The sequence below is a fragment of the Alexandromys fortis genome, unplaced genomic scaffold (genome assembly GCF_014885135.2).
Source record: "Alexandromys fortis isolate MF-2015 unplaced genomic scaffold, M_Fortis_MF-2015_v1.1 scaffold_5, whole genome shotgun sequence".
NCBI lineage: Eukaryota > Metazoa > Chordata > Mammalia > Rodentia > Cricetidae > Alexandromys > Alexandromys fortis.
The window spans coordinates 16,429,288-16,441,644 of NW_026067924.1; the positions used below are offsets into that span (position 1 = coordinate 16,429,288).

Consider the following 12,357-nt stretch of genomic DNA (forward strand, 5'->3'; position numbering starts at 1 on the left):
GAAGTTATAAATCTTTGAAGCCAAATGCAAATCTAGACATTGTTACAGTAATTAAGATACAAATAAGAAAGGAACCTGTGTGTTTGGAAATTCAGTGGGCAAAATGATGAAATAGAGAAAGAAAAAGAAAGAGTTTGGTTGGGGAAATTTGCAGTACAATTCAGTTGTGTTGAGAGTTAACTTGTTAATCCATGCATGTACATAGACAGACAGACAGAAAGGCACACACACGAATACACATTTTAACAAGTCAATTTTGCTAGTATAGAACTCAAATATATCTCTTTTAAAACTTTAGAGTTTTATTCCAGTTCCCCTGCCAGGGCACACACATAACTCAGAGTCTACAGGGAAGGGGAGGAGCTCAGGGACCCAGTCCACAGCAGCACATGTGTCCATCACTGACTCTCGTATACCAGAAAATGCTATTATGTGAAATGTTTTTCAGATAAATGTCTAGGATTTCTGATGCCTTCCTGAAAAACTCTTTTTATCCTGAATACAAGATTTTCTACCCAGAAAGGAAGAAATGCTTTTAAAATTTATTAAGCAAATAGGTTTCCTCTTCATGACAATGTTTGGCACTCTGGGGAACATTTCTGTTTCTGTGAATTATATGATCACTTGGTGGGGAGGGCCTGAGAAGAAACCCATCCACCTTATTCTCATCCACTTGGCTTTTACAAACATCGTAATCCTTCTTACAAAAGGATTGCAAAAAACAATGGAAGATTTTGGTTTGAGAAACTTCCTAGATGACATAGGATGTAAGATCCTCATTTACCTGTCAAGGGTGGCCCGTGGGGTCTCCATCTGCACCAGCGGTCTCCTCACTGTGGTCCAGGCCATCATCATCAGTCCCAGAGCATCTGGGTGGAGGAGGCTCAGACCACAGTCTGCATGGCACATCCTTCCATTCTTTTCATTCTTTTGGATACTCAACGCTTTAATAGGTATGAACCTAATCCATTCCGTCACAAGTGCAAGCCTGAATATATCAGAACGTAAGAATGGTGACAACTATTGTTATTTTATGCAAGAAAGTCAGAAAACAAAATGGATTGTTCTATCTCTCATGGTCCTGAGAGATGCTGTGTTTCAGGGAGCCATGGGAGGGGCCAGTGGCTACATGGTACTTCTTCTCCACAAGCACCACCAGCATGTCCTCCACCTCCAGAACTCCAAGCTTCTGTACAGAACTCCCCCTGAGCTGAGAGCTGCTCAGAGTGTCCTCCTTCTGATGCTCTGTTTTGTTTTCTTCTATTGGACTGACTGTGCTGTTTCTCTACTTTTGAGTCTCTCTTTAGCGGACAAATCCTTGATTTTAAATTGTCAAGATTTCATAATCATTGGTTATGCAACTTTTAGCCCTGCTGTGCTGATTCACAAGGATGGACTTCTCCCTGAGTGGTGGCATGCTCAGTGGGAGAAATTGAGAAAATTTATTTCTCTCTTTTCTGTTCAATGAATTTTACAATATCCCAGTTTTATAATATTTTAAGTAAGACAAAAATCTCACAAAGCATTTCAAGCATGTGTTTATTCATAAACAATCTTCCTAGTAAGTCCCAGCCTTGAGCTGAGAGAGAAATCTCTGTAAACTACAGTCATATGTGAATCCTTAGTCTCCACTTTTCCTCTCTTTTGAAAGGATTTAAAAAAATTCTTATATTTGTACTGTGTATGGATAATTTACCTGCATTCTGTCCTTGTAACACATACATGCTTGGTGCCTGTAAAGAGTAGAAGAGATAGTCAAAAGCCCGTGACTGACTGGAGTTAGAGAGGTTGCTCTGAACTAAAGTGTGGTTGCTAGGAATTGATCCTGGGTCCTCTGGAAGACAAGCTAGTGAGTCATGTCTGTAGCATAGAGAAAATGGTCTTAATTATATTTTGTAAAACTGATTTTACTATCACCATGATGGGGAACACACAGATGAATTTATGTAAAAGGAGACTGAACATTGTTTTCCTGCCTGCCCCGAATAAATAATCACAGAGAAACTATATTAATTGCAACACTTTTTCCCTGATGGCTCATATGGATTTCTAGTTAGCTCTTATATCTTAAGTTAACTAATTTCTATTAATCACCCAAAGGTATGGCCTTCTAGTACAGTTCCGGTGTCTTTCTCCTCAGCAGCTACATGGCAACGGCCTGACTCTGCCTTCTTTTCCCCTTCGTTAAGTATAGTTTTCCCACCTTGCTCTATTGTGCTCTGCCATAGGACAAAACAGATTGTTATTAACCAATGGTAATAAACCATATTCACAGCATACAGAGGGTAATCCCACTTTGATTTATTTTATCTTTTTTTTTTTTTTTTGGTTTTTCGAGACAGGGTTTCTCTGGGGCTTTGGAGCCTGTCCTGGAACTAGCTCTGTAGATCAGGCTGGTCTCGAACTCACAGAGATCCGCCTGCCTCTGCCTCCCGAGTGCTGGGATTAAAGGCGTGCGCCACCACCGCCCGGCTTATTTTATCATTTTTATAGTGATTTAATCATGTTACCCCAAGAAATACATATCTTGTACCTGTTGCTGTACTTGCTGAATGTTAGTTTAGCTATGATGCAGTTTTGAGATTCTTCAAAGTGTCTGAATACTTCCATCTGTAGAAAATATTTTACAGAATTGTGAAAAATGGTATGAACTACATCCACTTCCTGGAATCCCTATGCACCGATCACAGAACTTAGATGCACTGAAATGTTTCTTTGGTCTTATATTCATGAAGGTTCTCTGCACAAATTAAGATTTTTCCATATGGGATAAACTGGATAAGGAATACATGGTAAAGTTTCATTTTATCCATCTGTCGTTTCTATGTTTATTAAGAAATGTAGATTTCCCTTTTTGCAAGATTAATATGAAACAGTGTGAAACAGACTGAGGCTTGTCAGCAGCTGCCCTTTGTTAATGCCTGGTTGCGCTCCAGAACACTATCCAGCTGTTTGTCATCAAAGAGCTGCAAAAGGATCTTATTCTACATCCATTTAAGTGAAGGATTCACTGCTTGATTTCTTATCATAGATCCACACAATAAGATAGTGACATGGTTCTAACAATCTGATAGACCCATTCTGAAAAATAGTAATTGATATAATAATAGAGCATGAAAGTGTAGACTCACTAATCACCAGTTTTATGCCATATTTAAAGAATGCTATGTACTATCTGACTAAACACCTGTAACATATTGGTTGCATCGTGGTTTTACTTCACAATAATGTATACATTTTTATATTTTGCTTGGTTCCGCTGTATATACAAAACATTAAAGTAAGTGATGTGTATTTTATTCTGTTACAGATTATTAAATACCTTGTTCTTCTATATTATGATTTATTTTATGTTTGCGTCTCTGTGAGTGTGGCACCCTTTCTGTTGGCACATGTGCCTTCCCTGCTCTTCTGCTTTGTTATAAAATTGCAACATTGCTGTAGAGAAGGCGGAGAGAACGTTAGAGTCTTTCTCTCTCTGCTTTATACACGCCATAAATACCACCTCCTGTTTTCACACTTTGCTTTCCACTTTCCTTAAGGAAGCAGTAGTCTTGTGAGGTTTATTTTTTACATTTTCCATTTGTTATGGGTGCATGCATGTTTTCGAGTCCATAGGCACTCGTGTGTGAGGAGGTGTACAGGCACATTTGTGCTCCCCTGCATGCAGGAGACTGAGGTTGGCATCAGGAATTATCCTCCATTGTATTCTTTGCTGAGTTGGGATTTTTCAGTCAACACAGAGCTCATCAAAATACTAAACTCACCACCCAGTTTCTCCAGGGGTTGCTGGAGTTAACAGGCAAGCTGCCACCCACCAGGCATTTAAATGAGGTGGCTCTCACACTTGGAAGTAAAGTCCTTTAAATACTGAACAATCTCTCCAGCCAGGGTTTATACACCTTAGTCACCCCCCCCCCCCGTCACAATGGAATATTGTAAACTTGCTGTACAAGATGGAGGTGACCAGTGACTCCCATCGTGTCCTTGTCTGCCATAGCCAGATTTTTCTATGAAATTCCTGTATAGAAACGGCATGAGTGGCTCACTTTCTGAGATTTTCTTGTCTTTTGTGCAATTAACTAGTCAGAGAAGTTAGTTCAGTCATTAACTTTTATACCAGTTTAGGTTTCTGTTCATTCACTCATTGTACATGTATATGATAAAACAAGACCTATCACATCAAAGTTAGAAAAGACAAATAAACAGAAGGAAAAAACCTAAAAGACGGCACAAGAACCAGGGGCCCACTCACGAACAGAAAGCACACAGAGGACCTGGTGCAGACCCCTGCAGGCCCTGTGTTTGCTACTTGAGTTCTTATGACCTTTGCCCGTGTGGATTTAGATGTTTTCTTGGTGTCTTCCATCTCCTCTGGCTCTAATGCTCTTTCCACATCCTCTTCTGTAGGGTTTCCTGAGCTCCGAGGGGAGGGATTTGATGGAGACATCCCATTCAGGGCTGTGCGTTCCAAGGTCTCTCACTCTCTCTGTAGTATCTGACTGTGGGTCTTGTATTTGTTCCCATCTGCTGCAGGAGAAAGCTTCTCTGATGATGGTACAACAAGACTCTGATTTATGACTATAGTACAGCGTCATTAGGAGTCATTTTATCACTACATTTCTCCCTTTTCGGACCTGAATTATTTGGTTTTATCCTAGGCCCCTGGGCTATTTAGTCTCAGGTTCTTGGTTAACCAAGCAGTGTCAAGCATGGGCTTTATCTTGTGGCATTGGTTACTGCCCCAACATTTGTGCTACCAGTGTCCTAGCATGTATTGCAGGCAGTACGCCATTGTAGCTAAAGGGTTTGTGGCTGGGTTGGTGTGTATGTTTCTCTTTTGACAGCACGCAGAGCACCTTCCTGTAGTAAAGATGCTGGGACATAGGGATGAAGCTCCTTTGTAGGCATAAATTTAACATCTCCAAGTTCAGTTGGTATTGTCAGTGAGGTGTTAAGCAATGCAGCCTTGCAGCCAGTTTGTGGGCAGCAAAAGCCTGGAAATAGCCTTGATTGTTTAGGGATTATATGGACCCTTTTGACCAAGAACCTCTTTTTCCAATGTTTTTGTCTGTTGTGACATATGTAATGTACAACTTAGTTTCCCTGATCCTGGATTCCACATTCAATAGAAAGAACATAAATTTTGGTTTCCTCAAAAGCTGTCATTTAATTTCTGGAAGAAGCATTTTTCAGCTTCTAGTATGTGTCAACTGCGTCTATATGTATGGAGACACCATCATGCAGGGCACAGAGTAAGAGCCGTAGCCTCGAACTCATCTCCTATGTCAACCCAATAATGCTTTCTTTTCAAGAACAAAATAATGATGTCATCACTTCTAATCTTAGCATTATATATTTCTTTACATCATTTATCATCTGGGACAGGTAGAGTCTCGTAGGAACTAGAATGGAATGTAAACGGAATGTCTGCCTTTGTGTACACATAAGCATTAGAAATGTCACTGAAGTTTTATGATAAGTAAATATTGGTTTTGGAATAAGGCCAGGAAAGTATTCATTTCATGTCCCATATGACATTTTGTGTGAAGGAATGAAAGAATAAGTTACATGATGGGGCATCTCTTGGGTATATTCCCAAGAGTAGAATGGCTGGCTCCTGAGGTAGGTTGACTCCCAGTTTCCTGATAAACTGCCACATTGATTTCCAAAGTGGCTGTACAAGTTTGCATTCCCACCATCAATGGATGAGTGTTCCCCTTACTCCACATCTTCTCCAGTATAGGCTATCATTGGTGTTTTTGATTTTAGCCATTCTGACAGGTATAAGATGGTATCTCATAGTTGTTTTGATTTGCATTTCCCTGATCTCTAAGGAGGTTAAACATGACCTTAAGTGTCTTTTGGCCATTTGAACTTCTTCTGTTGAGAAGTCTCTGTTCAGTTCAGTACCCCATTTTTAAATTGGGTTAATTAGAGTTTTAATGTCTAGTTTCTTGAGTTCTTTATATATTTTGGAGTTCAGACCTTTGTCTCATGTGGGGTTGGTGAAGATCTTCTCCTATTCAGTAGGTTGCCTTTTTGTCTTAATGAGAGTGTCCTTTGCATTACAGAAGCTTTTCAGTTTCAGGAGGTCCCATTTATTCATCATTGCTCTTACAGTCTGTGCTACTGGGGTTATACGTAGGAAGTGGTCTCCTGTGCCCATGTGTTGCAGACTACTTCCCACTTTCTCTTCTATCAGATTCAGTGTGGTCAGATTTATATTGAGGTCTTTAAACCATTTGGACTTGAGTTTTGTGCATAAAACTGGCCTAATTCCATAGCCACACTGATGAATATCTTGCATATCACCAAAGAACCTTCATCTGGTGATGGATGGAGATAGAGACAGAGATCCACATTGGAGCACTGGACTGAGCTCCCAAGGTCCAGATGAAGAACAGAAGGAGGGAGAACATTAGTAAGGAAGTCAGGACCACGAGGAGCATGTCCACCCATGGAGACTGTGTGACTGATCTAATGGGAGCTCACCAAAGCCAGCTGGACTGGGACTGATGGAGCATGTGATCAAACCAGACTCTCTGAATGTGGCTGACAATGAGGACTGACTGAGAAGTCAAGGACAATGGCACTGGGTTTTGATTCTACTGCATGCACTGGCTTTGTGGGAGCCTAGTCTGTTTGGATGCTCACCTTCCTAGACCTGGATGGAGTGGGGAGGGCTTTGGACTTCCCACAGGGCAGGGCACCTTGACTTCTCTTAGGACTGGAGAGGGAGAGGGAGTAGGGGGAGTGGAAGGGAAATGGGAGAAGGTGGAAATTTTTAATAAATAAATAAAAATTTTAAAAGAATAACTTACAACAAAGACCTTCACTACAACAAGGAAAGGTAGAACAAAGGATTCTCAACTTGTTCTAGTCCATGTTTGGGACGTGCACATGAATCCCAATAAAGAAAGAAATTAAAGTCTTCCTTGAATTCAATGAAAATAAAGAAACAATCTACTCAAACTTATGGGACACTATGAAAGCAGTCCTGAGAGGAAAGTTCATAGCACTAAGTGCCCACTTAAAGAAAACAGAGAAGGCACACATTGGAGACTTANTTTTTTTCTTATTCTCAATAAAATAAAAAAAATAAAAAAAAAGAAAGGAAAGCCAGTGACTTGATCTATGTTTCAGAAGTTGGTCCATGCCAGGCCATAGCTTGGCACAAGGAACTCTAAACTTGTCTTGGTCCATGTTTGGAATTTACTTAGAAAGCAGAATTCCTAGAGCTAAGAATCATTTATTCTAGTCCTGTTTAAAATGGGATTTAGAAGAAGACTTGGTCTGTCATTCAGAAGTTGCTCCCTGCCAGACCACAACTTGGCACTTTGGGAAGATGAAAAACAGAAGGTGCGGGGAGCTCCGCACACAGAAAGGTAATTAGTTGTTCATTTTCCCACTTCACATCCTTTCTCTAAAATAATTAATCCCTAATTATGCTTGAAATTACTTTTGAACAAAGCAGATGTAGTAATTGTGGAAAGAGGGAAAACTATACTTCAGGGACCGGGGCTCTGCAGAGGCCTTCCTTCCCCCGACACTGTAACAACATGAAACTTGCAGTCTGCAATACCTGATGGCAGCCAAGAGCCCACAAATCCTGAAGTACAAATATGACCTGACAAGTGTCACCTTCCCAGAGCTGCTCCAGAGCCTGTCTGCACCACAGAGGTCCAGGTGAGTACATGGAGGTAAGATCTTTGATCCCCTCAGCTATGCCATGGAGAGTTTCATTAAAGCAGAAGATTCTCTCTGACAAATCCAGGGAGCAGTGCCAGACTCTGGAATCCTCAGAACCTCCACTTTCCTTCTGTTCCTGAGAATGGTGGTCCCTGGTACCAGAAAAATCAAAGAAGACTAGTTCCTGGAGATACTGAAATGGAACAGAAAGAAATGCTGAGGCCTCACTATCCATCCTCAGGCTGGAGTATCTTGACAGAGCTCTGGCTGGGTCTTTAACTAAGGCTACCTTTCTAAATGGATCAATAAGATACATAAGATTTTCAGATGTCTGTAAATCGTGGAGATGATCATGATCCATTGCTGTAATGTCAAGACTAGAGAGACTGAGGCAAGGGAATTGTTGTTCATGGCTAGCCTGGTTTACACAGAGAGACTTTCTCACTCAGAAATAACTAGATCGATGAAAGACAAAAAATTCCTCTTTCAGGTATAAGTTTTCCAGCATTGTGACTTCACCAGTGTCACTAGTGTTTGTAACACTTGTACTTTTCATTTTTGATGCATTTTAACTTTTCTAATATTGGCATAGGTTTACAATAGCCTTCTAACGCCCGATTTGACAGATTTCTGTCTGTATCCATCCTTAAAGACTCTTGATTTTATCACATACTATTTTAATACTTGTCTTAAATTCAGTCATTGTATGCCTGGCTGGTGAAGAATAGATCACTCAGTGTAACAGATATCGTTACCATCTTGAGAATTGCACCATTTAGGATCCAGGCTGTGGAGGAGGACATCCTGAAACAGCTCATCTTAAGTTTACCCCAGGCTAAGAAGCAAAGAGCAACAATCTTTTTAGTTAGGTCTGTTTTTTTTTTTTTTTTGCCTGCTTGCTTGTTTCTTTTAGAGATAAACAGAGCAGCTGGATGTAACTCACCTTATCAATCTAAACACAAGTCCATCCCTTCTTTTAAATTCATTTCCTTTAGCATTTCACAAATAATGTGGAAGATGAGACACTGCTTCCTCCACTGACAGTGACTTCAGTAGAAAGGAATCAATTAGTAGAAGATCAGAGTCTGCTCTCAAATATGACTTAAAGTTTGGGAAAAAGAAGAGAGGACAAGAAAAGTGGGAATCCCATGGAAGCAATGATTAAACAAAGAAAGAAAAAGTTAATATTTTCCATCAGTACTTGGATAGCAGGGATTCTGGCAGATTCTAATAACTGACAAAACATTTAATTTTTTATTCTAATTATGTCAGTGAATGCTGATGTGTTTTCTATTAATATCTGGAGCACATTTCATTTGTACAGATATTTACAAGGTATTGTGATTTCTAGGACTCACTGAAACAGGCAATAACCTCTCTGCTAAAGGAACAGTTGAAAGCAATAACTGACATATCTAGAGTCATGAGGCCACCTGGACACAAATCTCAGGACAAGACTTGGTTGACGAAGGTCTCTGATAAAATCGTTGGGACATAGACATTTAAAACAATCTTGTGAATTGAACAGGAAGGAGGGCAGTGAATAGAGACATTGCAAGTACTCAGAACACACAAACCCATGTAGTCACTGTAATATTCAGATTTTTTCATGTCCTAAAAAAAGGTGCACAAGCTTACAGCAAATCCCTGAGAAATGAGAATGGAGCTCCAGAACTTGAAGAATAGCATCCTTCCTGAGTCCAAGTTCTGGAATCACCTGGGACTGGTAAATAAAAAGCAGCCTGCCTGACAAACAGGTTGGAGGAAAAGCAGGCTGCAAAACCAGCTGACATAATAGCTTCTCAAAAGGCCCCACAGAAGCAAATGGCACCATGAATTCTTAGATAGTGGAACCCCTGCTCATACCAGTATACCACTACTTAATGTGCTACAATCAGTTGATATTGAGGACTCATGACTCAAAACCTGCAGTCATCTCATGGCACAATATAACCCTCATTAATCCAATTCCTAGGTTTACGTCATCAGCATCCCCAGGTCCAGAGCTGTTCAATGTTCCCTTCTGTGTCCTGAGGTAACTCACTGCGGTACAGATGCCCTGAAGTCATCCGCTAGGATCACAGCTCTCTGCCAGCCCTCTTCTAGGAAGCAACACAAGGTTCTGCTAGACACCATCCCTAACTGTGGCCTGGTAGTTCTATGAAAATTTGCAGGTTATATTTTTATGGTTTAGCGCTAACCATATGGCTCTATCGGGAAAGGTTGTGCAATTGAACTTGACATTGAGAACGACTTATTAAAAATAACTAGTAAACATGCATATGGAAGGAAATCATAGAATGTTCAACATAAAAACTGTAAGAATATTGGGATGTAGAAATTGAAGTTATAAGGCTTTGAAATCAAATGCAAATCTAGAAATTGTGACACTAATTAAGATGCAAATAGGAAAGGAGACTTTGCCCAACTGGGTGGGGAAATATGATGAGACAGAGAAAAAGGGGAAGAAATTTGATTGCAGAAATATGGAATTCAATTCAGCTATGCAGAATTAATTAGCATAATTCATGCACACAGATAAATGGACACACACACATTCAAACAAGTCAATTTTGCTAGTAGAGAGTTCAAACATATCTCCTTTAAAACCTTAGGGTTTCATTCCAGTTACCAAGCTCCCCTGTCAGAGCACACACATAACTCAGAGTCCACAGGGAAGAGGAGGAGCTCAGGCCCCCAGTCTACATCAGCACATCTGTCCATCACTGACTCTTGTATACCAGAAAATGCTATTATGCAAAACATTTTACAGATAAATGTCTAGCATTACTGATGCTTTCTGGAAAAACTCTTTGTATCCTGAATACACGATTTTCTACACAGGTAGGAAAAAATGCTTTCAAAATTCATTAAGCAAGTAGTTTTCCTCTTCATGACTGTGTTTGGCACTCTGGGAAACATTTATGTTTCTGTGAATTATACGTTCAGTTGCTTCAGAGGGCCTGAGAAGAAACCCGTACACTTTATTCTTATCCATTTGGCTTTTACAAACATCATAATTCTTCTTGCAAAAGGATTGCCAAAGACAATGGCAGATTTTGGTTTGAGAAACTTCCTCCATGACATAGGATGTAAGATTACCATTTACCTGTCAAGGGCGGCCCGTGGGGTCTCCATCTGCACCAGCAGTCTCCTCACTGTGGTCCAGGCCATCATCATCAGTCCCAGAGCATCTGGATGGAGGAGGCTCAGACCAAAGTCTGCATGGCAAATCCTTCCATTGTTTTCATTCTTTTGGATACTCAATGCTTTAATACCCATTAACCTAATCCATTCCATCACAAGTGTAAGCTTGAATTTATCACAGCTTAATAATAAAGATGACTATTGTTATTTTATGCTAGAAAGTAAGACTACAAAATCGATAATTCTTCCCTTTATGGTCCTGAGAGATGCGGTGTTTCAGGGAGCCATGGGAGGTGCCAGTGGCTACATAGTACTTCTTCTCCACAAGCACCACCAGCATGTCCTCTACCTCCAGAACTCCAAGCTTCTCTACAGAACTCCCCCTGAGCTGAGAGCTGCTCAGAGTGTCCTCCTTCTGATGCTCTGTTTTGTTTTCTTCTATTGGGCTGACTGTGCTTTTTCTCTATTTTTAAGCCTCTCTTTAGCAGAAAAATATTTGATGCCAAATGTTCAAAACTTTCTGGCCCTTGGTTATGCAACTTTTAGCCCCTTTGTGCTCATTCACAGGGATTGATTTCTGCCTGAGTGTTTGCATGCTCAGTAGGAGAAATTGAGAAACTACCTCCTTTATTTTTCTGTTCAATGAGTGTGGAAAAAGTTCTCAGTTCTGCAATATTGTGGGTAAGACAAAATTCTCAGAAAGCAGGTTAGGCATGTGTTTATTCTCACGCAATCTTCCTGGTGACTTCACAGCCTTGACCTGAGAGAGATCTTAGAAAATTACAGTGGTAAAAGAAATCCTATTCTCTAATTTTCCTCTCTTTTGAAGGGACTTTTTAATTCCTATATTTATATTGTGCATGGATAATTTACCAGTATTATGTCCATGTAGCACATCCATGCCTAGTTCCTGTAAAGGATTGAAGAGATTGTGAAATGCTCTGTGACCGACTGGAGTTAGAAAGTTTGCTCTGAACCAAAGTGTGGTGGCTAGCCATTAAACCCGAGTCCTCTGGAAGACAAGCCAGTGCTCTCAGCCAGTCACAGAACCTAAATGCACTGAAATGTTTCCGTGGCCTTATATTCATGAAGGTTCTCTGCAGGAATGAAGGTTGTCCATATGGGATAAACTAGATAAGGAATACATAGTGAAGTTTCATTATATCTATCTGTAATTTCTCTGTTGAATAAAGATGTGGATTTTCCTTTTTGCAAGATTAAAATGCGGTGTGATTGAAGCAGATTGAGGCTTGTTAGCAGCTGCCCTTTGTTAATGCCTGGTTGCTCTCCACAACACTATCCAGCTGTTTGTCATCAAAGAGCTGCAAAAGGATCTCATTCTACATCCATTTAAGTGAAAGATTCACTGCTTGATTTCTTAACGTAGATCCACACAATAAGATAGTGACATGGTTCTAAGAATATTATAGACCCATTCTGAAAACTACTTATTGATATAATCATTGATCATGAAAGTATAGAATTGCTAGAGGTGGGTTTATGCCTTTTTTTTTTTTT

General features: G+C 40.2%; 1 protein-coding gene and 1 pseudogene across 1 annotated transcript; both read left to right on the top strand.

Moving 5' to 3' along the window:
- Positions 1 to 389: 389 nt before the first annotated feature.
- On the top strand, positions 390 to 1,468 carry LOC126501757 (vomeronasal type-1 receptor 4-like; annotated as a pseudogene).
- An 8,944-nt stretch (positions 1,469 to 10,412) lies between these two features.
- Positions 10,413 to 11,413, top strand: LOC126501792 (vomeronasal type-1 receptor 4-like). The gene has a single exon (XM_050142646.1). The coding sequence runs from the start codon at positions 10,547 to 10,549 to the stop codon at positions 11,411 to 11,413; it is 867 nt and encodes a 288-aa protein (XP_049998603.1). The 5' UTR covers positions 10,413 to 10,546.
- The last annotated feature ends 944 nt before the right edge of the window (positions 11,414 to 12,357 follow it).